The sequence below is a fragment of the Rhinatrema bivittatum genome, chromosome 6 (genome assembly GCF_901001135.1).
Source record: "Rhinatrema bivittatum chromosome 6, aRhiBiv1.1, whole genome shotgun sequence".
In the NCBI taxonomy this organism is placed as follows: domain Eukaryota; kingdom Metazoa; phylum Chordata; class Amphibia; order Gymnophiona; family Rhinatrematidae; genus Rhinatrema; species Rhinatrema bivittatum.
In genome coordinates, this window is record NC_042620.1 from 136,484,372 (window position 1) to 136,510,678 (window position 26,307).

Genomic DNA, 26,307 nt, shown 5'->3' on the forward strand with positions numbered 1-26,307 from the left:
AGGAAAATCTACATTCCCCAATAATGGAATGAAACCGATGAGGATAGTTGCAATTTCTTCCCTATAAATCTCCAAGCCTTCTGCATCGAGAATGATAAAATAGAGGAATCACCTCTTGCTGATACGTAATCCATCTTCTGAAGCAGATAGTCACAAATTAAGTGGGGCTATCATTTGTCTTTCAAATGCTATATCTGTATATATATATGAGTGTTTATAAAAGCCAGTCACTCATGGACTACAATAGACACATCATATTATAGAATTTAAAATTTGGGAAATGTATTCCTCTTTCTTCTTTCAGAAACATCAACTTAGCCAGAGACATTCTAGGACTTTTGCCATTCCAGACAAACTGGGAACAAGCCCTGTTAAGAATATTAATATCAATCACAAGTAACACCCAAAATTACACAATGTGTATTCCAGTAAACCTCTATTTGTAATACAAAAAATATATAAATGGTTAAACTGGTTTATTTTTTAAGCCATATCATAAGGCCATCAAATTTTGTAGGACCCTTACTCACAGAGTTAGTATTGCAATCAAACTCTCGTTTGGTATAGGGTCACTTTACTTTATTTCCATTTTGTCATTTTTTGTAATATCTTTTTTTGTGTAAATAAAACAAGTCTCTCAAGCGTGCTGACGAACTGCAAATGGTATGAATCATAGGAACCAAATTTCGTTATGAAGCAAAAATGCAAATATCAAGTCCCAATCCAATATATTTCAAAATTATATATGTGTGGGTGGGAGGTGCCAAATACTTAGGTACACCACTGCAGCCAAGCCTTCTCCTAAGACCCACATCTTTGGCCCAGCTTCCTGACCTCCCAAAGAGGACTGAATTATACACAAAAGGGACACAGCTGAATCTTGAAACTATTCAGAAATGGGTTTTCCTATGCTGACTCCCAATGCTATGTTAATTGCACATTCTGATTCCATTGCAAGCTGTTCTAATAACTCTGATCAATTACATTTATTGTAATTTGCCTTGAGATCAACTTTTAGGAAAAAGCAGAATACCAAAATCTCATAAATAAATAAATAGAAGATAGGCAAATAAATACTAATGGTTCTTTCTTTAATGAAGACAGATGACCATTTTAGTAGCTGCCCTCTGGACCTACTCTGTTCAGTTTATTTTATTTATATACCGACATTCATCTCAATTGAGATATCACACTGGTTTACATTCAGGTACTGTAGGTATTTCTCTATCCCCAGAGGGCTTACAATCTATGTTTTTGTACCTGAGGCAATGGAGGGTAAAGTGACTTGCCCAAGGTCACAAGGAGTGATAGCGGGACTTGAACCTTGGTCTCCTGGTCCATAGTCCAGTGCTCTAACCACTAGGCTATTCCTCCTCTTTCTATACTGACGTTCATAAAACACATCACATTGGTTTACATAGAACTTGGATTAATTAACCCAGAAGCAGAAAGCAAAGTTACAATAAAGCTAAGAAGTGGAAGGAGACTGAGATAGGTAGAGATAAGAGGGGTACCAGAGAGGGTAGGGGTGAAAGGATATGAAGGTTTCATTATACAGAGGAATTTATACAGTGATTGTAAAAACCAAAACAAAAAGGGTTATATACATACAACAGGTTAAAAATGCCGAGGATTATATACAAGGAATATACAAATATATATATACAGTGGTTATGTGGCAGAGGGTGCTAAACAGCATCATCTACAATTCGGAGGGGAGGAGGAAAAAAAAGGGGGGGTGAGGGAGGGAGGCAGGGGGAAAATACTGGGGGGAAGAGGAGGAAGATGCTTCCTCTTAAGATCTGTGGCTGAGAAAAGGCTACGTGAAGGCTTGCTTAAACAGCCAGGTTTTTAGGTTTTTTTTAAAGGTTTGAGTACAGTTTTCTAGGCGCAGGTCTGGGGGCATGGAGTTCCATAACTTGGGCCCAACCTTCAAAATTGTACACAGGAGGCCTTATACAGAGGCAATATCACCTCCCTGTCCCTTATTCTGGGGCCTTCAGCAGTGAAGAAATAAAGCGCTGGGAACTGGTAGGTTAATTATTCAAGAGATCTAAACAGGAGATATTAATTTTAGAGGTTCTTTGCTTTATAATGTCTTTATAGTAAACAGGATACAAAAATATGTGCTTTTGTACCTATTCCTGACATTAGCATAAAAAGAGCTAGCCACCCTGGCATAGATCTAGTTTGCTTTAATAGGTTGTATAAGATATAATTTGCCTTGGCTGAAGCATTATTTACCAATAAGTGTGCTATAATATCTTTTGAAACAAAACTCTTGTCGGTAATCATATATTTGCAATATACTATTTCTTAAAGTTACATGTAAATACTTTCATTACTTTACTTTGAAATGTTTTAGCTCTTCTTCCTCTTTCAGTAAGAATCCAGTGGGACCAAATTCTCTGAGTATGTAAATAGTTGTGTTCATGGCTTGATCTTGATGCCAGCTCACTACTTCATTTATAGCCCTCCGCCAGGCTGTACTCCTAGACATTGTGCCGTCCTGAGATATAAGAGGACAGAAGTAAACAACTGGAAAATAAAACAGTTTGATAACCAGAGATGTAAAGCAGCAAAACTGTTAAGGTCACTTAAAGGCAATACTCCAAATTGTAAAAAATTGGTCACTTCTGCTGTCATTGTTAGAAGCAGTGAAAACCTGCTAAATGGACACTGTCAAAGTTCGTATAACAAGAAATGAAATTTTAGGATAGTGAAACAGTTGCATCATAATGTTCTGCCCTTTTTGAACCTATTACTGTTTTTTTTTCTAAATATATAATTCAGAAGGCTTTACTGTGCCATTCTGCACTTACTGACATTTGTTCAGAATTTCAGGGCCAGATTTAAGTTTCAGGCAAAAATAGGATGAAAAAAGTGCACAATGCCTGCTAGCGGGTTTTTATCTCACTGATTTTTCTGATTGAGAATGGTTATTTATCCTTTCAAATAACACTAGGACAAAGGGCACTCCTTGAAACTGACAACCAGCAGATTTAAAACAATTCAAAGGAAGAATTTTTTCACTTAGCGCACAATCAAGCAATGGAATCTGTTGCCAGAGGCAACTAATATATGGGGGTTATTTTCTAAAGCTTTATCGCGTGCGTTAGGGCACTAACGCACACGATAAGGCCATATCGCATGCGAAAAGGGCCTTTTCGCATGTGATAGAATGCAAGTTAGGGGAGGGCAGGAGTCTGGGCGAGGAGGGGGCGGAGTCGGAGATGGCTTCGCTGCCAGCGATAATGTTACTAACATTATTGTCGGCAGTAGGTCGCCGAATAGCACCACCTTTCACGGTGGTGCTATTCGGTGCGAAAGCTGGCAGCCGGCGCACCGCCGTGGTGCGAAGGCTGCGGGCTTTTGCAGGCCCCCCCCTCCCTTCGCCCCCCTGCCCCCCGTTTTCGCAGGATTCATCATTTTGCGAAGAATGATTCCAGGCCATAGTGAGGTAGAAAAAGAGGGTGGGTTAAGTTCCTGAAGGTAAAGTCCATAAAGAGTTACTAGACAGGTAGACTTATTTATGAGAGTTAGAGATGTGAATCGTGTGCCAGATCGTCTTAACGATCAGATTTGGCTGGGGGGGGGGAACCTGATCGTTAAGATATATGAATTGGAATCGTTTCCGATTCCAATTCACATCGCTAATTTTTTTTTAGGGAGGCCCGCCCCGCTAAAAAAAAAACCCACCTCACCTTTTAAATCGACCTCCCGACCCCCCCAAAACCTTTTAACATTACCTGGTGGTCCAGGGGGGCCTCGGGGGACAATTTCCCGTTCCCAGGCATCAGCTGCGCTAAAAACAAATGGCGCCGATGCCCCTTTGCCCTTACCATGTGACAGGGTATCCATGCCATTGGCCGGCCCCTGTCACATGGTAGGAGCACTGGATGGCCGGCGCCATCTTTAAAGATGGCGCCGGCCATCTTTACTCATCAGCCCCTATTATAGGTGGGGGAGGCTAAGGGGGGTCGATTTAAAGGGTCGGGTGGGTTGTTTTTTTTATCGGGCCATCGGCACCATTTTAATTAGTGGCAGCCAAAATGGTGCCGATGGCCCGAGAGCGGGAAATCGCGCCGGGACCCCCCCCCCCATTGGACCACCAGGTAATTTAACATTTTGGGGGGGTTCGGGAGGGTAAGGAATTGGTTTTAAAGGGTCGGGGTGGGTTTAGGGGTTGTTTTGGTGTGCCGGTTTTCCCGCCCTCCCTCAAATAATTCCCGTGCCCTATTTAATGAATTAGGACGATTTATGACGATAAATCGTGGGCATTTGTATTGTATCGTGCACTCTGACGATTTAGGACGATTTTAAAATTATCTGACGATAATTTTAATCGTTCAAAAACGATTCACATCCCTAATGAGAGTGTGATACAAGAAACAGATCCCATATTGGGGATCTTGCTGGGTACTTGTGACCTGGACTGGCTACTGTCGGAGACAGAAAGGATGCTGGGTTCAACGGACCTTGGTCTAACCAAGCATGGCACTTTTTTGTAAGAAGGTAAAAAACTATATTGAGAGAATTGTACAAGAAAAAAACATTTCCAAAAAGCACTCTGGGACTATTTCCTTAGGGGTAGATTTTCAGACGAGCGCGAACAGCCTACTTTTGTTTGCGCTCCAGGCGCAAACAAAAGTACGCTGGATTTTAGTAGATACGCGCGTAGTCGCGCGTATCTACTAAAATCCTGGATCGGCGCGCGCAAGGCTATCGATTTCGTATAGCCTGCGCGCGCCGAGCCGCGCAGCCTACCCCCGTTCCCTCCTAGGCCGCTCCGAAATCGGAGCGGCCTAGAAGGGAACTTTCCTTTGCCCTCCCCTCACCTTCCCCTCCCTTCCCCTACCTAACCCACCCGCCCGGCCCTGTCTAAACCCCCATCCTACCTTTGTCGGGGGATTTACGCCTCCCTCCGGGAGGCGTAAATCCCCGCGCGCCAGCGGGCCTCCTGCGCGCCGGGCCGCGACCTGGGGGCGGGTACGGAGGGCGCGGCCACGCCCCCGGGCCGTAGCCACGCCCCCGTACCCGCCCCCAAAACGCTGCCGACACGCCCCCGCAACGCCGCGTGCTCCGGCCCCGCCCCCCGACACGCCTCCCGACACGCCCACTCCGAATACCCCGGGACTTACGCGAGTCCCGGGGTTCTGCGCGCGCCGGGAGGCCTATGTAAAATAGGCTTCCCGGCGCGCAGGGCCCTGCTCGCGTAAATCCACCCGGTTTTGGGCGGATTTACGCGAGCAGGGCTCTGAAAATCCGCCCCTTTGATTCTCCAATTTAGTACTTTTAGTCATATCTGGCGGGAAATGTCCTTCCTAGAAAATTATGCACTATTTCAAAGCTCTGCCAGTAAACTGACTTTTAGGCTTTATGCTCTTTTTTTTGCCATAAACTGAAATCCAATTCTTAAAGTATAAGCAGAGCAGACAAGGATGGATTATCCTTTGGCTCTAATTTTCATTTCTTTGCTGCTGACAACAAAAATAAAAAAAACTTGCAAAAGTGATCTACAAACAATAAACTTGGAATTAGAATTTACATTCACATTTATTTACAAATCAGATTGTATTTTTCATGCATCTTCTGAAAGGAAAAAAGAATGTACAACTTCATATCTTTTCCCATACATTCTTCTTTATGCAATAGCAACGAAGATAGGTCAACCTGCTGGACCAGTTTCTACACATTTTTACATTTTGAGAAACTAAAATCAGTGCAATTTATTTAGGTCAAGCAAGAGAATGAACTGAGCAAATCGATCCAGAGCTGTAAAGGCCTGGGCAAAAATGGTACAGCTCTGTATTAGGGTTGGTAGTGACCAAAATGTATTACCTTTGAAAAATCATTTGGCAGCCTATTTGAAATGTGGGTAGTCTTAGTTCAGCTTGTTCTAGCCAAGTGTCCCATCACAAATTGGCATCATTGTTGACAGTTTCCATATGAGGCCAAAGATTGCACAGGTATGGAGAAAGAGTTAACTGATTGCTTATACGGGTGGTCCTTCTATAGCAAAGCTGAGATACATGGATGTCAGACCAATGGTCCTTATCTGCTTATGACAGAAAGTCGATGTAAAAAAATGATTTCGGGGCACACAATATACACCCACAATATACACACTCCGGACTGTGTATATTGTGTGTGCATATTGTGCCGGCAGGGCTGGTGCAAGGGGATTAGGCACCCTAGGCGAGCCTTCTCCCTTGTGCCCCCCATTGCTCCGCCACCCCCCGGTCTCAGCCCCCGACTCCTACCTCATTCTCAATCACGCCCACTGACTGTGTGGTTTTCTGGGTCACGAGCAGCGGCCCGCCAAATCTCCACTCCTCTTTGCCACCGCTTGCGGCCCCATATGACTCGCACCCAGTGGCGCACCAAGGGTCTCCGGCGCCCGGGGGCCAATGCATTTGTGTGCCTCTCCAGCATCCCCCCCTTAATCCTTCTTGTACTAATGCTTAAGGTCACAGAAAATCAGTGGCGTTTCTAGACAGAAGAATTTTGGATGGGAGCCAAAATGACATTTTTTCATCACACCCACCTCTATAGCATGGATCCTGCTTTAAAATTGGTTATAAAAAAAGTGTTAATAAAAAAAGTCCAAAGGGTCTTCTGCATAATTTTAAAAAGCTGGCCAGGGGGTCTGAGGAGTTCGAGAGAGAGAGGAGGACCGCTGCATACCAGGTGCCGGCAATCTCTTTAAAGAACTGTGAGTTTGCCGAGTGACATCACTGCCTGCGACCGGGCTTAAAACCCCGCGAGAAGCGGCGCTTAGACGGGGTCTGAGGAGTTCGAGAGAGAGAGGAGGACCGCTGCATACCAGGTGCCGGCAATCTCTTTAAAGAACTGTGAGTTTGCCGAGTGACATCACTGCCTGCGACCGGGCTTAAAACCCCGCGAGAAGCGGCGCTTAGACGGGGGTCTGAGGAGTTCGAGAGAGAGAGGAGGACCGCTGCATACCAGGTGTCGGCAATCTCTTTAAAGAACTGTGAGTTTGCCGAGGTGACATCACTGCCTGCGACCGGGCTTAAAACCCCGCGAGAAGCGGCGCTTAGACGGGGTCTGAGGAGTTCGAGAGAGAGAGGAGGACCGCTGCATACCAGGTGCCGGCAATCTCTTTAAAGAACTGTGAGTTTGCCGAGTGACATCACTGCCTGCGACCGGGCTTAAAACCCCGCGAAAAGCGGCGCTTAGTCGCCTAAGCCGGCTTAGACCGGCTTTGACCGCCTTTGACTGCCTCTGACTGTCTTTGACCGCCTGATTGAGTAAGTGGTGGAATTTATATTGATTTTATGGGGCGGAAAAGGAAAGCTAAGGCTTATACTTCGTCTCTTCTCACTTCCAAGCACGGACCAATGGACGCTCATGTGAGTCGGCTCAACATGCCACAAGGGAATGTCAATGGAGACTCATTTGAAGTCTCACTGAGTCCCGGCACAAATTCCAAGCCTTCACAACCCCCTGTGACAGCGTCCCTGGATAGTTCCAGTGGAAGTAAGGCTGCCAATATGAGTGGAGAGGGAGCCCTACCCGGTGAGGTGGGTCAAGAATCCCCACAAACTTTGTCTTCTTTACATCAAGAAGTAGTTAATGGCATAACAACGCCATTACAAGTAAGCATCCAACCAGTGGAAATGGATGCTTCCAAAGTAACATTGGGGGATGTGTGGAGGATGTTGTTAAAACTTGACTCTAACGTTTCACAAATGAACACCTCTCTTTCAACGATGGTAAATGCTAATAAGGTTGAAATAACTGAGCAAGGGAAAAAATTGGTAGAAATTGAGGCAAAAGTGAATACTTTAACAACTAATGTCCAGAATGTACAAAGTGTGGAAAGTATACGTATATCTGATAATTTGACACTTCATAAGGAAATAGAGAACTTAGAAAATATGCTACGGATTAGGAACTTACGATATGTAAATTTTCCATATACCAGGTTAATGTCTCCATTTGAAATGTTTGTTAAATATTTAAAAGAAATTTTGGCCTATAAAGATGAGGAAATCCCATCAATTTCAAAAATTTATTATTTCCCATTGAAGAGAACTGATAAACCTGGGGAATTGGATGACTTACAATCCCCAGGTATATCAACATTCTTGGAAGATTCGCTGGATGTAATACATAAAAGGACAACTTTGTTTGTGTCCTTTGTACAAGAAAGAGATAAGGAGATCATTTTTGAGAAATCCTTAAAAAATCGTGAAATATCATTTTGTGGGCAAAAGGTTTTTTCCTTTCCGGATGTTTCCAAGACTACACAAAGTCTGAGGAAACAATTTCTTAAGTTGAAAGCCAAAACATTAGAGATTGGGGCAACTTTTTATCTAAAGTTCCCCTGCCGATGTTTTGTTAATTTTCATGGGAAAAAAATTGTCTTCACATTGCCAGAACATATGGAAATCTTTTTAAGGGACAAAGAATTAGAAAAGTTAAATCAGGTTCAAACAACAGAAATGGTTTAAGTATTAATGAGACCTCATTCTCTCTCTGTATCTTATATGTTTTTGTATAAACGTTATGTTTAAATGACCCCCCTTATTATTAGGGTCTAATCAGCCAAGATAGAAAGTTATTGGTTAATTGTTATTTGAAAAATTATTGTGGCATGATTACATTTACTTATTGAAGAGTATGGAAATTACTGAATACATGAATGTGTATTTGAAAAATTAATAAAGTATAAATTGTAAAAAAAAAAGCTGGCCAGTTTCACACTTCTAGTAAAACTACTATAAAATTATTTGATAGCATCATTCAACTAATTCTATATGGCTATGAGCGTGAAGTCTGGAATATATAGGAAGGGACAGAAAGTCAATATAAATCCTGCACCTCCAGTTCTGTAACTCTGTGCATCCACTGAAATTCCCCCAAACAATGGAGCTTGGATGTTTTCCTTACTAAAAGATATTTTCAAATTCTGGTGTCACCTTACAGTAACAGCAGCACAAACACCTTCCACTGCCAGACACATTGTGAATTAACACAAAACCCCGCAAAAAAGACACTCAAAATCTATACTGCAATCCCATCATAACAAAACAGTAATAACACCAAGGACTCAAACAACAATAACCCTACCTGTGAATAAGCACAGGTAAATATTACACTGGGTCCTAGAATACCAATACACCACCTACTGAGGAAACAAAACAAACCCGATTGCTATAGATCCCTATACAGACACTACATGCTAGCAGAATCCCTCATCATGGTCATACACAGAGAGCAGAGACAGACCCTCACCAAATACAGAATACAAAATAAAGGAGCACAAATTAGAAAAAACTGAAATGGAAACCCCAAGAAGCCAGACTCTGTGTATTTACAATGGAAAAACAGAACCACCATTCCTCATAAAACAATAAAATCAAGAAACATAAAGCATCAGTTATAATAGTAAAACTATACTAATAAAAGAATATTTTAAAACTACTGATAAATAGAATTTCTATTAATTAAAGTCATATACATTTTTTACAATTTCCCAAACACCAATAAAATATTTCAAAACAGCACATATATCAAATAACATCCAATAATTAATACTAAAAAGGATTTTAAAAAGCCCCTGCTGTCCATACATGGGAGCTCTTGATTTCCAGTCACCCTGATATTGTCGAGAATTAGAAGGTTATCCTCTCTCTCTCTCACATCTTCACATGTCCATTCTCTCTCACACATACACTGTCCAGCGGCAGATCCCCTAGGACGATCGGCCCGGGTATTCGCCGCCCAGGCCGGCCCAGGACACATCACGTGGTCTGCCGAGCGCAGCTCTGTCACGGCCGCGCACGGCAGACCACGTGACTGGAGCGACCGGCCCACCGGGAGATGCCCGATCCCCCGATAGGCCAATCCGCCCCTGACACTGTCACATACATACACATTCATGCTCTTATACCCACCATAACCTCTCGCTCTCACAGACATTGACACACTCTCAGGCTGTAAGACACTCTCTCCCCCTTCCCACATCCCCCCCACACGCTTACTCCCCTGGATTTTCTCATACACACTCATGCTCACACTCTCACTGGCTCCCTCACATACACACAAACACACACACCCAGGCAAGCTCCCAATCATTCTCACACAAACACACACACACAGGCAAGCTCCCAATCATTCTCACACACACATACACCACACACAGGCAGGCACCTATTCTCACACATACAAACCCCAGGAAGACATCCATTCATTCTCATACACAGACACACCCTCAGGCAGGCACCCATGCATACACACACATACACACCCAGGCAGACTCCCATTCATACACATGCACACACTAAAGGCAGACCCCCTCTCTTTCTTTTGCCAGCAACCTCGGAGCCTCTCTCATTCCTCTGCTGCCACTGTCACTGCTGCCGCATGGCTATTGGGGAGGTGCTGATTGCTGCTACTGGCACTGAAGCCCATTCTGCTGCCTCCTCTGTGCAGGCCCCGTGGGCTTCCACTTCCTCCATGCTGATCTCTACATTGTGAGATCCGCATAGAGAAAGTGCTACTCTTGCACATTCCCAAAGATTACATGTGCCAATCAGTAAAACGTAATTTATTTTTTTTTTACATTTGCTGTCTGATCTTAGTTTTCTAATTGGTTGGTCACAGGCTTTTTATTTCCACCTTCCCTTTCTTATTTTTTTGCCAATTCCTTTTATATTGTCTTTCTATTTCTTTTCTCTCCCTCAAACACACAGTCAGGCTCTCATTCTCACATGCTCTCTTTCATACAATCATTCATACACACAGAGGTAGATTTTATAAGAAGCGCGCGGGCGTACTTTTCTTCGCACAACCCTGCGCAAACAAGAGTACGCTGGATTTTAATAGATACGTGCGTAGCCGCGCATATCTTTTAAAATCCGGGGTCGGCGCACGCAAGGGGGTGAACATTTGTGCACCTTGCGCGTGCCGAGCCCTGCGCATGCTGCCCGTTTCCTCCGAGGCCGCTCCGAAATCGAATCGGCCTTGGAAGGAATTTTTTTTTGTTTCCCCCCCCCCCCACCTTTCCCTCCCTTTCCCTACCTAACCCACCCCCCAGCCCTAACTAAATCGCCCCCTTCCTTTATTTTAAAAGTTACGCCTGCCCGGGCCGCTGCCAGCAAGCCATTCCCCGGCCCAGGAGCAGTTTCGGAGGCCTCGGCCACGCCCCCGGAATGCCCCTGGGCCGGCACCACGCCCCCGACATGCCCCCAAGCAAAGCCCCGGGACTTACGCGTGTCCCGGGGCTTTGCGTGCGCCAGCAGCCTATGCAACATAGGCTTGGCGTGCGCAGGGGGAGCTTGGTGCAGGTTTTCGGGGGGGGGGGGGTACCCGCTTATCTTATGCACGTGCCTCTTTGAAAATCTGCCCCACGGTCTCTCACTGGCACATGCTGACTCTCACACACACAGGCTCTCTCTCACTCCCACATGCTGTCTTGCTCAAGCACAGGCTCTCACTGTCACATGCTACAACTTTCACACACACAGAGGCTCTCACATGCTGTCTCTGCAAACATTCAGGTTCTCACTCCCACACACAGTCTCTCAACTCACTCTCACTCTACAGGCCCTCAGCCTATCTCTCACCTCTGGGCCTCCTCTTCACGGGCAGCCGCAGGATGGGCTCTGCAGCGGCCCTGATCTTCTCGGGCCGCCCGCAATGTGGGATCCACGGTGGCGACCCTGCAACTGGGCCTCCTCCTCTTCTCAGGCCGCTGCGACTTGGGATTCGCGATGGCCCGTAAGCGCTGCTCCTCTTCTGCACGTAGCTGATGCTCCTCCTCCTTCCTGCCCGTGCGGCTCCGGCAACATTTTTCTTCCGGGGCCACGCGGGCAGGAAGGAGGAGGAGCATCTGCACGTTTAGACGCGACCTTTTTCTTCGGGCCATGGTGACGTGAGCTCCACCTCGGCCCTGCCGATCTTCTTGCTGTGTGTATCCGGCAGACAGCACAGCAGTAGTTCACTACTCAGCTGCCAGTGGGATGAGGTCCACCGGCGGCCGCATGAGCCTTCATGTTGGCCATCAGTGGCTCGGCGCCCCCTAATGCTTGGCGCCCTAGGCCCAGGCCTAGTTCGCCTAGTGCTTCCACCGGCTCTGTGTGCCATCTTCCTAACCCACGCTGAGTCACGTCTCCTGGGTGTCCGATGTCATGGATGCACAATTTATCCCCAGCGTGCCTGTTTTAGTGTGACAGCTCATTTACATATTGCATTGGGCGCCAAGGAGAGGTGGATGTGCATACATTAAAAATGTGCACCCAGTTTGGATGCATGTTTTTTATGGGCACTTTATTGCATAGGCCTGAAAATATTTTAACTGCATCTAAACATATCATAAGCCTGAACATAATTGCTGAAAGACTTTACACAGATGTCAGCCATTCCTATTATAGCAACCTCACAGTATCGCTTTATGTGCAGCCATGTTTGCAAAACAAAACTGCTCAGCGAACCTGTACTACGGCACCCAGGCTTCCTCTCTGCTTCTGATCGTCTTCAAATCCACTTCCAACGTCTTATCTCCCTTTCCGGGCTTTCTTTCTTAAGCGTTGTTTGTGAAACTGCAAGAGCGCATTAGGGGGAGAGGGTGTTCCTCCATCCTGGCGTGGGCTCCTGCGTGCGGCGGCTGTCTGTCCATCTGCATGCTAAAGAGCGAGGCAGGCCGAGTAGCACGCCAGGCACAATCTGGGATTGCTGGGTACACCACAAGGGAGTTCACCTTTCCAAATCTGCGGAGGTTCGTAAATACTCCGGACTAATGGCTCCCAAAAGTCACCGAGCACCAGCCAGCTCAGGAACACGCTCTCGCCAGTTAAAGGGAGAGTACAGTACTTGGTCTTGCTTTCAGTTTGCGTCTCCGTAACCAGGCAACTAATTAGATGCGTCTCGGAGAACGGAGAGAGGTGGAGGCAAAGGAAGGGGGAGGGCTGCAAGATCGGCTCTGCTGCAGGGATCGAATTACTTTTTTTTCTCTGCTGTAACCAGTTTTGGATTGTAGCTGAACAAAATACAGACACCAGTATTAAAGGATGCTGTCAAAGGGGGAGCCTAGCAGGTTTCCGAAGGAGAAGGATCAGAGGGTGAAGTCAGGAAGAAGAACCATAAGCATCGCCGGCGGTTGGGGGGAAATGGGGGAGCACGGGGATCTTATCCCCCTCCCCCAGCACCCCGAGCCTGCCTTTCTCTGGCTTCAGGCCAGCACTGTTAAGGAAACACATGCGGCACAGACAGCAGGCAACGGGAGGCGGAAGAAAGCGCTTCGCACACAGCGCCCCTCGTCCGGCTCCGGTCACAGCTCTTGCCCCCGCATGAGCTTCCCGTTACCGTGGCAACAGCTGGGGGGGGGGGGATTGTAGCGCAGCAGGCAGAGCTGTTGCTCTTCCCACTCCTTGGAGTCAGCGTCGTGTCCTAGGCCAGCTGCGAATGTGGGAGGAGGGAGATGGGGCGAATGTTGAGGGGAACTGAGGGGATGAATGCTGGAGACATTGGGATAGGGGATGAATTTTTGGGGAAAACAAGGGTTGGAGACGAGGAGCTGAATGCCATCTCCTCTTCTCACCTCCCCTGTCTCTCGGGAGTTAGGGTTTACATTTGGACTATCTTACATTTTTTCCTCACATACAGGTCGATCCAGTAAGGCCGCGGTAGAAACAGTGCGGTAGTGTCAGGCGCACCCTTTCTCCCCGCACGCACAGTTCTCTTCACTAACTCCCCGATACTCTCCTCTAATCGCATGCAAATGCATGCCGCGGCTTTAAAGCGGTAGGGAAGGGTTATGGCCGCGTAACCCATTTTACTGTATAGGCGCTTAATACAGCGCCCATACAGTAACCAGGGTGCGCTGGTACCTGTCATTTCAAATGTCATTTGAAATGACAGGTACCAGGAAGTGTAAAAATCAAAATTTTTAAATACCTGTGGGAGGGCCGCGTGGGTCCAGGCGGCCGGCGGGATCCGGGGGGCCGGTGGTCGCGTATTAAATCTAGGCCGCGGGCGGGTGGGCGCCTGTTCCGGGCGGCGGGGGGTGGACGCGCGTTAGTTTCAGACGGCCGCGTGGGTCCAGGCGGCCGGCGGCGGCGGGAGCCGGGTGGTCGCGTGTTAAATCTAGGCCGCGGGCGGGTGGGTGCCTGTTCCGGGCGGCGGCAGCGGCGGCGGCGGGGGGACACGCGTTAGTTCGAGACGGCCGGCGGGTGGTCGCGTGTTAAATCTAGGCCGGGTCCGCACAGGCGCGCATTCACTGCCGGTGGGGGCTGCCTCTCCCGGCAGTGAATTAATTCATTCATCCAGGCGGAGGAGCCGGTGGCGAAAGCAGCCGGCTCCTCCGCCTGGATGAATGAATTCATTCACTGCCGGTGGGGGCTGCCTCTCCCGGCAGCCCCCACCGGCAGTGAATGAATGCGCGCCTGTGCGACCCCTGCGATTCGGCGCTCAAGGCAGTCACATGCCGTGACGTCACGCCTTGAGCGCCGAATCGCAGGGGTCGCACAGGCGCGCATTCATTCATCCAGGCGGAGGAGCCGGTGGCGAAAGCAGCCGGCTCCTCCGCCTGGATGAATGAATTCATTCACTGCCGGTGGGGGCTGCCTCTCCCAGCAGCCCCCACCGGCAGTGAATGAATGCGCGCCTGTGCGACCCCTGCGATTCGGCGCTCAAGGCAGTCACATGCTGTGACGTCACGCCTTGAGCGCCCAATCGCAGGGGTCGCACAGGCGCGCATTCACTGCCGGTGGGGGCTGCCGGGAGAGGCAGCCCCCACCGGCAGTGAATGCGCGCCTGTGCGGACCCGGCCTAGATTTAACACGCGACCGCCCCCGGCCGTCTCGAACTAACGCGTGTCCCCCCGCCGCCGCTGCCGCCGCCGCCCAGAACAGGCGCCCACCCGCCCGCGGCCTAGATTTAACACGCGACCACCCGGCTCCCGCCGCCTGGACCCACGCCGGCCGCCTGGACCCACGCGGCCCTCCGACAGGTATTTAAAATTTTTTATTTTTTCTTCTGACAGGTTTTATGTGTCCCACATCATTACATTTTCTCGATCATCTCTGTATCGCTTTTTTTTTAAATTGTGTTTTATTGTTTTTGAGTATCTTAAGCGGTGTCGATGGATTTATTACTAGACTCACAGTCCTAACTCCTACTAGGGGGAGGCGGTAAACTAACACGTTACGGCCGTGGCAAAACAGTGCGTTACTAATGAGAGAACCTGAGCGCGCGTTACGGTATCGGAGGGGAATAGCTAATTCCTTCATTATACAGCTAATTCGTTCATTTACATGCCGGGTGCGGGAAGGGTTACGCGTCTGTTTTAAGAAGCACTACGGATGCGCAAAATTGGAGACTGTATCGCTGGTTTGCCTTACGTGTCCGAATTGTGCGCAGCGAGCTCGTTACAGACGAGAAATCTTCAACTGAACTTTACTGGATCGACCTGATAGATTCTTGTTGCATGCTGTTTAGCAGCAGATGTGAGAGAAACAGAGTGGGAGGTGAGAGAGAGCCTGGGGTGGGATAGAGGGGGTAGATGAGAACTGTGTGAGTTTAGGAGGAGTGTGAGACCCTGAGGAGTAGAAGGCTACAAGAGAGACAGGTATAGGCAATTGCCTAGTTGCCAAATTTTGAAGGCACCAAATAATTACCCAGACCAAAGGGAAGTGCAACAATGCCAAGGAGGAGACTGCTTTAGCAATTTACTTCAAAGGGGCACTGCTAATGTACTCTGGGACTCTGGAGGTAGTGGAGATAGAGGGACTTCACTCACTATTTGATCTCCAGGGTGTCCCATCTCCAACTCTTCAGTCCTGCCTATGAGCACCCAAATCCTAAATCTGGCCCTGGTGGAGGGAGATGCAAAAGAATTGGGGGAGACATAGATTTGGTTGAGAAATCCGAGGGAAAGGGGGAGTAGTGCCAAAGAGCACCAGGCCCCCTCTCTAGCAGGTGATTTAGGATTTTGCTATGACCCTAGCTTATCTTTAAAGTCACAAATAAAAGCAGTGGCCAAAGCAGACTTTTATAAACTTGGGGCACTAAGACATCTTGATTTTTTAATTTCTTCTATTGATTTTAGGTCAATGATGCAGATGCTGGTGCTCAATGCACTTGACTACTGTAACTTGTTATATTTGGATTTGCACAAGACCTTGTTGAAAGCAGTACATATGGTCCATAATTCAGCAGCTGGACTAATAACTTGTACTCACATCACAGGCAGTACTAGCCCAATACTCAAGGGATTACACTGACTGCATATTTACCAGCAAATAAATACATTGACATTTATCTGCAAAATAATAAACGGTGGCATCTCACTGTCTGTCCTCTGTTTTAAGTCTCCATGTTTGCTTATGACCGTTGTGCTCCTCCAGAAAAAAATCTACATGCTATTCCATCTTTTAAAGATTTTAAACTTCAGGAAACTTGACCAAGGACTTTTCCATTGCAGGACTGATTATATGGACTGCTTTACCCAGTGGCTTAAGAGATGAAATTGATTATTTTTTAGAAAGGACAAAGCAATGATTTTTATATAGGCTTTTAGTGAATCTCAGCAGTCTTTTATTTACTTGTCTATTGTTAGATGAACTGCTACATTCAAATGTTTATTGCAATTGATAAGGTTTTATTATGTATATTATAGATTTTATGTCTTTTAAAGTTATGAATATGATTTTGTAATCTGCATTGAACTAACACTAAACTTTCAAAAGGGAAACTTTGATAAAATGAGGAAAATAGAAAAAAACTGAAAGGTGCAGCTGCAAAGGTTAAAAGTGTTCAACAGGCTTGGACATTGTTTAAAAATACAATCCTAGAGGCGCAGTCCATATGTATTCCACGCATTAAGAAAGGAGGAAGGAAGGCAAAACGATTACCGTCATGGTTAAAAGGTGAGGTGAAAGAGGCTATTTTAGCCAAAAAATCATCCTTCAAAAATTGGAAGAAGATCCATCTGAAGAAAATAGGATAAAACATAAGCATTGTCAAGTTAAGTGTAAAACATTGATAAAACAAGCGAAGAGAGAATTTGAAATGAAGTTGGCCATAGAGGCAAAAACTCATAATAAAAACTTTTTTAAATATATCCAAAGCAAGAAACCTGTGAGGGAGTCGGTTGGACCATTAGATGACCGAGGGGTTAAAGGGGCTCTTATGGAAGATAAGGCCATTGCAGAAAGACTAAATGAATTCTTTGCTTCCGTGTTTACTAGTGAGGATGTTGGGGAGATACCAGTTCCGGAGTTGGTTTTCAGGGGTGATGAGTCAGACGAACTGAACAAAATCACTGTCAACCTGGAAGATGTAGTAGGCCAGATTGACAAACTAAAGAGTAGCAAGTCACCTGGACCGGATGGTATGCATCCCAGGGTACTAAAGGAACTCAAAATGAAATTTCTGACCTATTAGTTAAAATTTGTAACCTATCATTAAAATCATCCATTGTACCTGAAGACTGGAGGGTGGCCAATGTAACCCCAATATTTAAAAAAGGCTCCAGGGGTGATCCGGGGTAACTATAGACCAGTGAGCCTAACTTCAGTGCCGGGAAAAATAGTGGAAACTATCCTCAAGATCAAAATTGTAGAGCATATAGAAAGACATGATTTAATGGGACACAGTCAACATGGATTTACCCAAGGGAAGTCTTGCCTAACAAACCTGCTTCATTTTTTTGAAGGGGTTAATAAACATGTGGATAAAGGTGAACCGGTAGATGTAGTGTATTTGGATTTTCAGAAGGCGTTTGACAAAGTCCCTCATGAGAGGCTTCTACGAAAACTAAAAAGTCATGGGATAGGAGGCGATGTCCTTTCGTGGATTACAAACTGGTTAAAAGACAGGAAACAGAGAGTAGGACTAAATGGTCAATTTTCTCAGTGGAAAAGGGTAAACAGTGGAGTGCCTCAGGGATCTGTACTTGGACCGGTGCTTTTCAATATATATATCAATGATCTGGAAAGGAATACGATGAGTGATGTTATCAAATTTGCAGATGATACAAAATTATTCAGAGTAGTTAAATCACAAGCAGACTGTGATACATTACAGGAGGACCTTGCAAGACTGGAAGATTGGGCATCCAAATGGCAGATGAAATTTAATGTGGACAAGTGCAAGGTGTTGCATATAGGGAAAAATAACCCTAGCTGTAGTTACACGATGTTAGGTTCCATATTAGGAGCTACCACCCAAGAAAGAGATCTAGGCGTCATAGCAGATAATACATTGAAATCGTCAGCTCAGTGTGCTGCAGCAGTCAAAAAAGCAAATAAAATGTTAGGAATTATTAGGAAGGGAATGGTTAATAAAACGGAAAATGTCATAATGCCTCTATATCGCTCCATGGTGAGACCACACCTTGAATACTGTGTACAATTCTGGTCGCCGTATCTCAAAAAAGATATAGTTGCAATGGAGAAGGTACAGAGAAGGGCAACCAAAATGATAAAGGGGATGGAACAGCTCCCCTGTGAGGAAAGGCTGAAGAGGTTAGGGCTGTTCAGCTTGGAGAAGAGACGGCTGAGGGGGGATATCATAGAGGTCTTTAAGATCATGAGAGGTCTTGAACGAGTAGATGTGACTCGGATATTTACACTTTCGAATAATAGAAGGACTAGGGGGCATTCCATGAAGTTATCAAGTAGCACATTTAAGACTAATCGGAGAAAATTCTTTTTCACTCAACGCACAATAAATCTCTGGAATTTGTTGCCAGAGGATGTGGTTAGTGCAGTTAGTGTAGCTGGGTTCAAAAAAGGTTTGGATAAGTTCTTGGAAGAGAAGTCCATTAACTGCTATTAATCAAGTTTACTTAGGGAATAGTCACTGCTATTAATTGCATCAGTAGCATGGGATCTTCTAGGTGTTTGGGTAATTGCCAGGTTCTTGTGGCCTGGTTTGGCCTCTGTTGGAAACAGGATGCTGGGCTTGATGGACCCTTGGTCTGACCCAGCATGGCAATTTCTTATGTTCTTATGAACTGTTAGATGGATCTAACTAATAAATAGCTAAGATATTACTAATCCGACCTACTTGCTGCATTCCTGGGTCTTGCCCAGATTCCTGCCTTCCTTAATGTCATCCAGTGAGAACTATAATTCAGAGCTTGCTCTCAGGGGGAAAGAGGAGAGCCCAAATGTACACCTGCAGGTGGTATGAAGAGGGTGAGATGTTTCACTAGGTTTTTCTCTGCAGTGCAGCTGAGATGTTAATGTTCCTGTCTGCTCGCTCCAGTCCTGGTTCTTGCCTGGAGCTCCACCCCCCTGTGATGTCACCTTGTGGAGACTATAACCTAGAGCCCTCTGCTGGGAGTGGGTTGGTCCCAAGTGGCATACCAAGGAGGTCACCTCTTTGGGAGCTTCTTCAGGAGGGTTCTGGTTTATTTTTTGGTAGTGTTTTGGGTAGGAGTGTATGTAGGTTGTCCTAATCCCTTGTGAGAAGAGGGATAGGAATTGGATAGTTATTGTTTATATTTATATGCTATTGTATTTTTATGCCAGTGTATTATGCTGTAAGATGCCTTGAGTCCTCTTGGAAGAAGGGTATCATATAAATTTAAACTGTAATGTAATCCTAACAGAGGACAGAGTGATAAGGGAGAGCTGAGAGATGACTAGGAGTACAAGGGAACCAATGGGTGAGGAGAGGAAGACAGTATGAGAGAGCTGAGGGTGGGGAGTTGTGTGAAATAAAGCTAGAGGTAGTGAGGGGGAAGTGAAAGAGCCAGAGGTAGTGTCAGAATGTAGATAGGGCAGAGGGGCAAAAGTGGTGATGGGTGAGAGAGAATCAGAGAGGCGGAAGGAACAGAGGCTGAGAGAGCCAAACGTGATAGGAAATGGGTGAAAGGGAGCATTAACTGTACTACTAATGCAAGTGTTAAAATGGGTATGTTACCCTGTGTTAATGCATATTTTAATGCACTTTAGTACTTGGAGTTCTTAGTGTAAGGCCTAAGAATGCATAGTTTAGTGTGTGTGCCACTTCCTGGAAGCTTTTTATCATTTTTGTCATTTCCAGACTCATTAATAGTACCTATAATTATGCAGTGGGTCTCCAGCATAAAATAACCAGATTGTCTAAGGTGCAATATCCTGCAAGCAGTTAAACTTCTACAGTTGGCAACCGGAATATATCCTTAGCAATGCAAAACAGAAAAAAATGGGCAGACTGGAAGGGCCAACTGGTCTTTATCTGCTTTAATCTGCTATATTACTATCTCTGTGACTTTTGAAATTTACTGATAAGAATTAAAAGGGATGGACAGCTGGGGATTAGAAGCACACTTCTAAGACTGACTAACATAGTAGCATAGTAACATATTTATTTATTTAGCTAATATCTGTCCATGTTCAATGTGTAGTACAAAACATTCACAATACAACTAAACACAGTAAAACAATATTCATGTAAAATTAAAGTTAAACATAGTGAATGACAAAAGATAAGACCAAAATGGTCCTTCTAGTTTGTCCAGCAAATTAATTTTTTTTAAGGATAGTAGCAACTGCCACTCCATACAGGCTACTTACTACCAAGCAGAGGACGAGGGAGTTGAGGGATAGGATTATATGGAAGGAAAGAAACACAATTTAAAATCCATAGTTTTTAAATTAAAATCACAAATTTTTATAGCAAATGTCCCCCATTTCAGATTTATTTAATTTTAATTGGAGAGGCAGGGATAATGGGGAATAGACCATAGGTAAAGAAAGAAGGCCTGTAGCATGACAGGGCTACTAATGGATCCGACCTGTCAGATGGGTTACAGGGATTCTTCTCTGCTTTTGTAGTTCAAATAATATTAGATGAACTGTAGCGTTACTTCATTTACCTTTCCATCAAATTAATTTCAAATGCATTCCATTTGCTCTATTGCGTTTGAAACTTAATTGCCTTTCAAATTGTTGAGGAACATTAAAAGGAAACTGAACTATATTTTGGCCAGTGTAATCTAGCTGATACTTGCTAATTTATTTACAGCCTAGTCATTGTTTAGGGCTAGATGATACTTCCAATTATGCCCTAATCTAACAAAATGATGTTGGACTATAAAGTAAGTCAATTACATACCAGCAGGCACATTATTAATTTCTCATTGAGATGTGGTATGTAAGAATTTTAGAAAATGCATTTTGGATGACAGATATAAAGGAATGAATTTAAAACAACAACATAAAGTCAGTTTTAAGAATCAATCAGAAATAACATTTTATGCAACCAATTGTATAATAAGCTAAAAATATATATATATATCAGCGTTCAAGAAACATTAAAACAAATAAAAAGTTAAGACATAGAGGCACATAATTTTTCCTGACTGCTAGATGTCTACAAGCAGTCTAGAACCATGTTACCTTAGTCAACAAAGTTTGCTCAGATGTAGCAGAAATTTGCTGCCATTTTCAGCTCTTAAAACCAAATAGTAAGATTTAATGAACTTCCTTTCTCCATGTGTAAGTTTGTTATTTTATAATACTACAGACATCTCTAGCTCCTGACCTCAATGTCCAAATTAAACTCCAACAGCAAACTTCCAAGCTCAGACTGCAAACGTTAGAATCAAAACCTTCTTTTGCATTCTACAGTTCCCATGCCAACCATGGGAGGGATTTCAGAGTGACATGACTCCTGCTATTTTCATGCACACACACCTCTAATCTATTTTCTCATTTCATCTCATGTTCACACTAGGAGACTGGAGAACAAGTTACATATCAGTCCTAGGACAGATAATACCATTTTCTGTCGATAAGCAGGCTGAATTAGCCATTAAATGTGGGTGATGTCATCCAGTGGCACTGGACCTGTCTCTAAACTAGTAGAGCTTTGAGTGCTACTGAGCATGTGTGGGAATCATGTGCGGCCATTGCCAGATGCTTTTCCTCAGTCATTTTTTGTCCAAGCACTCTATCTCTCCTATATTTTTTTCTGTAAAAATCCTTAAAACCTTTTCAATTCAATATTTTTGTTCAGTTTCTTCTTAAGTTTCTTCTTAAGTTGCCTTGTTGCCTGTACAGCCCCACAACTGCACTTTTCAGTGCTACCAAAAAAGAAGTGAAGTGTAACCATCTCTTCCACCATGTCCAGACAGAAGAAGGCATTAACTATGGTGAGCTGTTTCAAAAGTTGTATCTGTGGAAAGATTATGTCCCTCACTGATGGCCACAAACTTTACCAATGCCTCATTCTAGAATACAACCAGAAAAACTACTATGCTTGTGGACAAATGTCCCTGCACTCTCAGAGGTCCAGGGCGCTTCGCATCAAGGAACTGGGCAATAGGGATGTGAATCGTTTTTGAACGATTAAAATTATCGTCAGATAATTTTAAAATCGTCCAAAATCGTTAGAGTGCAAATGCCCCCGATTTATTGTCAGGGGCATTTGTATTGTATCGTTAAATAGGGTGCAGGAAAACCGGCACACCAAAACAACTCTAAAACCCACCCCAAACCTTTAAAACAAATCCCCCACCCTCCCGGATCCCCTCAAAATGTTTTAAATTACCTGGGGTCCAGTGGGGGGGTCCCAGCGCCGTGGCCCTTTGCCCTTATCATGTGACAGGGCAAAGATAGCGCCGGCGCCATTTTGGTTCCTGGCTCCCGATGTCACGCGTGCAGGAGATCGCGCCCGGACCCCCAGGGACTTTTGGCCAGCTTGGGGGGGGGGCTCCTGACCCCCACAAGACTTGCCAAAAGTCCAGCGGGGGTCCGGGCGCTGGCGCTACCTTTGCCCTCACTATGTCATACGGGCGACGGTCGCCCGTATGACATAGTGAGGGCAAAGGTAGCGCCAGCGCCATTTTGAAGATTGGCAATACGGCCCGCGTGCAGGAGGTCGCTCCCGGACCCCCGCTGGACTTTTGGCAAGTCTTGTGGGGGTCAGGAGGCCCCCCCCAAGCTGGCCAAAAGTCCCTGGGGGTCCAGCGGGGGTCCGGGAGCGATCTGCACGCGTGACGTCGGGAGCCAGGAACCAAAATGGCGCTGGCGCTACTTTTGCCCTGTCACATGATAAGGGCAAAGGGCCACCGGCGCCATTTCTCAACGCAGCCGTGGCCAGAGAGCTGGAGATCGCGCGGGACCCCCCCACTGGACCCCAGGTAATTTAAAACATTTTGGGGGGGTTCGGGAGGGTGGGGGATTTGTTTTAAAGGTTCGGGGTGGGTTTTAGGGTTGTTTTGGTGTGCCGGTTTTCCCGCCCTCCCCCGATTTACGATTTTTAACGATTTAAAAAAACAAAAAAACACGACGATCAGATTTCCCTCCCCCCCCCAGCCAAAATTGATCGTTAAGACGATCGATCACACGATTCACACCCCTACTGGGCAAATCTCTCTGGAGTCACAGTAGGTCTCATCCCTCAGTTCAATCTCATCTGCCTTGCCGGGAAAAAGTTGAGCTGAAGTGTCAGAGATAAAGCAGAATCAATCACGGGGGCTATGCAACCTGTGTCGAAGAAACACAAACATTCTAAGAGGGTTGCATTGGTACAGTGTACGTGGCCATCATTGGTGCTGTTGGTGCCTACAGCATCAGCAACACATGGCGCTCTGACTCGCCCGATGCATCTTCCACCAATGCAATCAATGCACAGCGCATCAAGGTGCTTCACACATGACATGCTGAAGTGATCACATGAGCCACTAATGCACTCGATGCAAGGAACTCTGATGCATTTGATCCACGACTCACTGATGCATTCAACGCACTGATACATTTGACACATGATGCTCCTTTGCCATAGAAGCATGCAGCTTCGTTGCATACTGATGCATCTTATGCTGCGGTCACATAGGACTCAGGATCCTATATCAAACAATCATGCAATGCACAGTGCAAGGACCGACAGCACAAGTCCGATGCAACTGATGCAATAACATTGACCAGTGCCTGATTCCTCGATGTGAGTCTCAAAAGGTCCGTTGAAACATACCAAAAGCATTCAAGGTATCTTTCGAAGCCACCAATGCATCCACCTCAGACTTCAATTTATCAGGCTGCTTTGCCAACACAGCGCCACACAGCCCATTCTAGGTCTACAGAAAAATAGGTCAGAATGCCTCTGCCATCACCAATAACCAGGGCACTCACCCTGCCTAGATTATTGGTAGAAGATCTTTGCCTGGGGACTACATAACTATTGCCCTCCATAGTGCCGCTTACTTCTAATTGGTCACCTGTTCTCACACAGGAACTTATCCTGGTCTCGGAAGAAGATGTCCCACCACCTACATCAGTCCAGAGGACATATCAGTTGGCTAATGAAATCACAGACTTGGTTAGGAATTTCTTTACCTCTCTGACCAAAAAGATAGAAGGAATGTTCCGGTCTCTCTATTCTTTCTATGGTGATACCACAGACCGGAGTCTTGATATAGGAGTAAACTCATCATTTGAAACCTTGCTCAAGTGTTTTTCTTCATCCATTGCAGTGAATTCTAGCAGGTCAGAGGTGATAGATCTGGCCACTCCACCTCTGAATCAACTGGAAGCCTCTTCCGGTTTGCCCTTTTTGACACTCAAGCCTTGGGTAAGTGCTTTTACCCTAGACTGAGGCCCTGACATCAGGAACCGGTCTCCAGCTTGGACCTCAGTTTGGTCCTGGGCCTGGGCTTTGATCTAGGCTGAGGCCCAGGTGTCAGGACCTGGCCTCAAGACAAGATTTATTTATTTATTTTATTTATTTAAATTATTTTAATATACCGATGCTCAAGACCAGGTCTTATTGTACCGGTTTACAATAAACTAGGGGGGTAAACCAGTTAACATTGAAAACGAAAGTTACATTACAACAGGGAGTGTGGAACTGGGGTGTTAGAAAAAAAGATAGGTTAACAATTTCTAACTGGAGAGCAGAGCATGTAAGCATAGAGTAATTGCTTACATGGTAGGAATTATATACAATTTACACAATTTACAAAGTGTAGTCAATTAGGCAAGTTATATGAAAGCACAGTTAGCAGAAAAACAGTTCCTTTGTGCGGCGGAAAGAGGACGCAACCGTGGGGTGTAGGACCGTGCGGGTGACTATGAGGCTTCTTCAGGGATATGCTTGGGCGAACAGCCAAGTTTTTAATTTTTTTCTGAATGTGATGTGACAATGTTCCTGGCGGAGATCTGGCGGGAGAGAATTCCAGTGATGCGGGCCAGCAGTTGATAGCGCTCGTTTATCAATGGCATTGTGTATAGTGGATTTTTTTGGGGGTACCTGAAGGGAGTCTCTGTAGGCAGATCTGGTAGGTCTTGCTGAGGAGTGTGGTTTGAGGGGTATGGTGAGGTGTAGAGAGGATTGCTGAAATATGGTTTTGTGAATGATGGTCAGTGTCTTGAAGAGAATTCTGTAGCGAATGGGTAGCCAGTGAAGTATTTTTAGAATCGGTGTGATGTGGTCCATATGGCGAGCGTTTGTGAGGATCCTGGCTGCAGCGTTTTGCAGCATTTGCAGAGGTTTGGTAGAAGAGGCCGGGAGACCAAGCAGCAGCGCATTACAATAATCAATCTTTGAGAATAGTATGGCTTGAAGGACTGAACGGTAGTCGTGGAAGTGTAGGAGAGGTCTTAGCTGTTTTAGGACCTGTAGTTTGTAAAAACCTTCTTTAGTGGTGGTGTTAATGAATTTTTTAAAGTTCATTCCGGAGTCTAGGATGGCCCCAAGGTCTCTCACTTGTTTACTAATGGTGTATTTGTAGTGATGGCTAGAGGGTTATTATCATTGGGGGAAATGATTAGCAGTTCGGTCTTGGAATTATTGAGAACAAGGCAGAGGCTTGTGAGAAGGAGGTTGATGGCATGAAGGCAGCTCTTCCAATAGTTAAGAGTGTCGGGGACGGGATCCTTAATGAGGATTAGGATCTGCACGTCGTCCGCATAAATGAAGTAGGTGAGGTTGAGGTTATTGAGAAGTTGGCATAGGGGGAGAAGATGTATGTTGAATAGGGTCGGCGAGAGTGAGGAAATCTGGGGAACTCCTTGCTTGGCCGCTACAGGGTGAGACTCTTTGTTGATTATTTTTACTTTATAATATCTGTCGCTTAGAAAGGATTTTAGCCAGAGGAGTGCAGAACCTGAGATGCCTATTTCCATCAAATGGTTGATGAGGACTGTGTGGTTAACTGTGTTGAATGCTGCCGAGATGTCTAGCAGAGCTAGCAAGTATGATTGACCTTTGTCGAGGCCCAACAGGAAGTTGTCCGTTAATGAGAGTAGGAGAGATTCTGTATTTCTGCGTTTCCTGAAACCGAAGATCCCAGAATCAGGCCTGAGCTCAGGCCTTGGTCTAGGCCGAAGCTCAGGCATTCAGTCC

General features: G+C 45.5%; 1 protein-coding gene across 2 annotated transcripts in view; it reads right to left on the reverse strand.

Moving 5' to 3' along the window:
- ZSWIM2 (zinc finger SWIM-type containing 2) overlaps nucleotides 1-21,542 on the reverse strand; it is a 71,422-nt gene extending 49,880 nt beyond the window's left edge. The window contains exons 1-2 of one of the 2 annotated variants that reach the window (XM_029605970.1): nucleotides 21,505-21,542; nucleotides 2,351-2,509 (exon numbers count right to left, since the gene is read on the reverse strand). In XM_029605970.1, the coding sequence (XP_029461830.1) occupies nucleotides 2,351-2,500 (150 nt within the window). In that variant the 5' untranslated portion in view covers nucleotides 2,501-2,509; nucleotides 21,505-21,542. Of the gene's footprint in view, nucleotides 1-2,350; nucleotides 2,510-12,461; nucleotides 12,844-21,504 lie in introns of those variants that run through there. The other variant, XM_029605968.1, reaches the window with a different exon arrangement.
- Nucleotides 21,543-26,307: the final 4,765 nt, after the last annotated feature.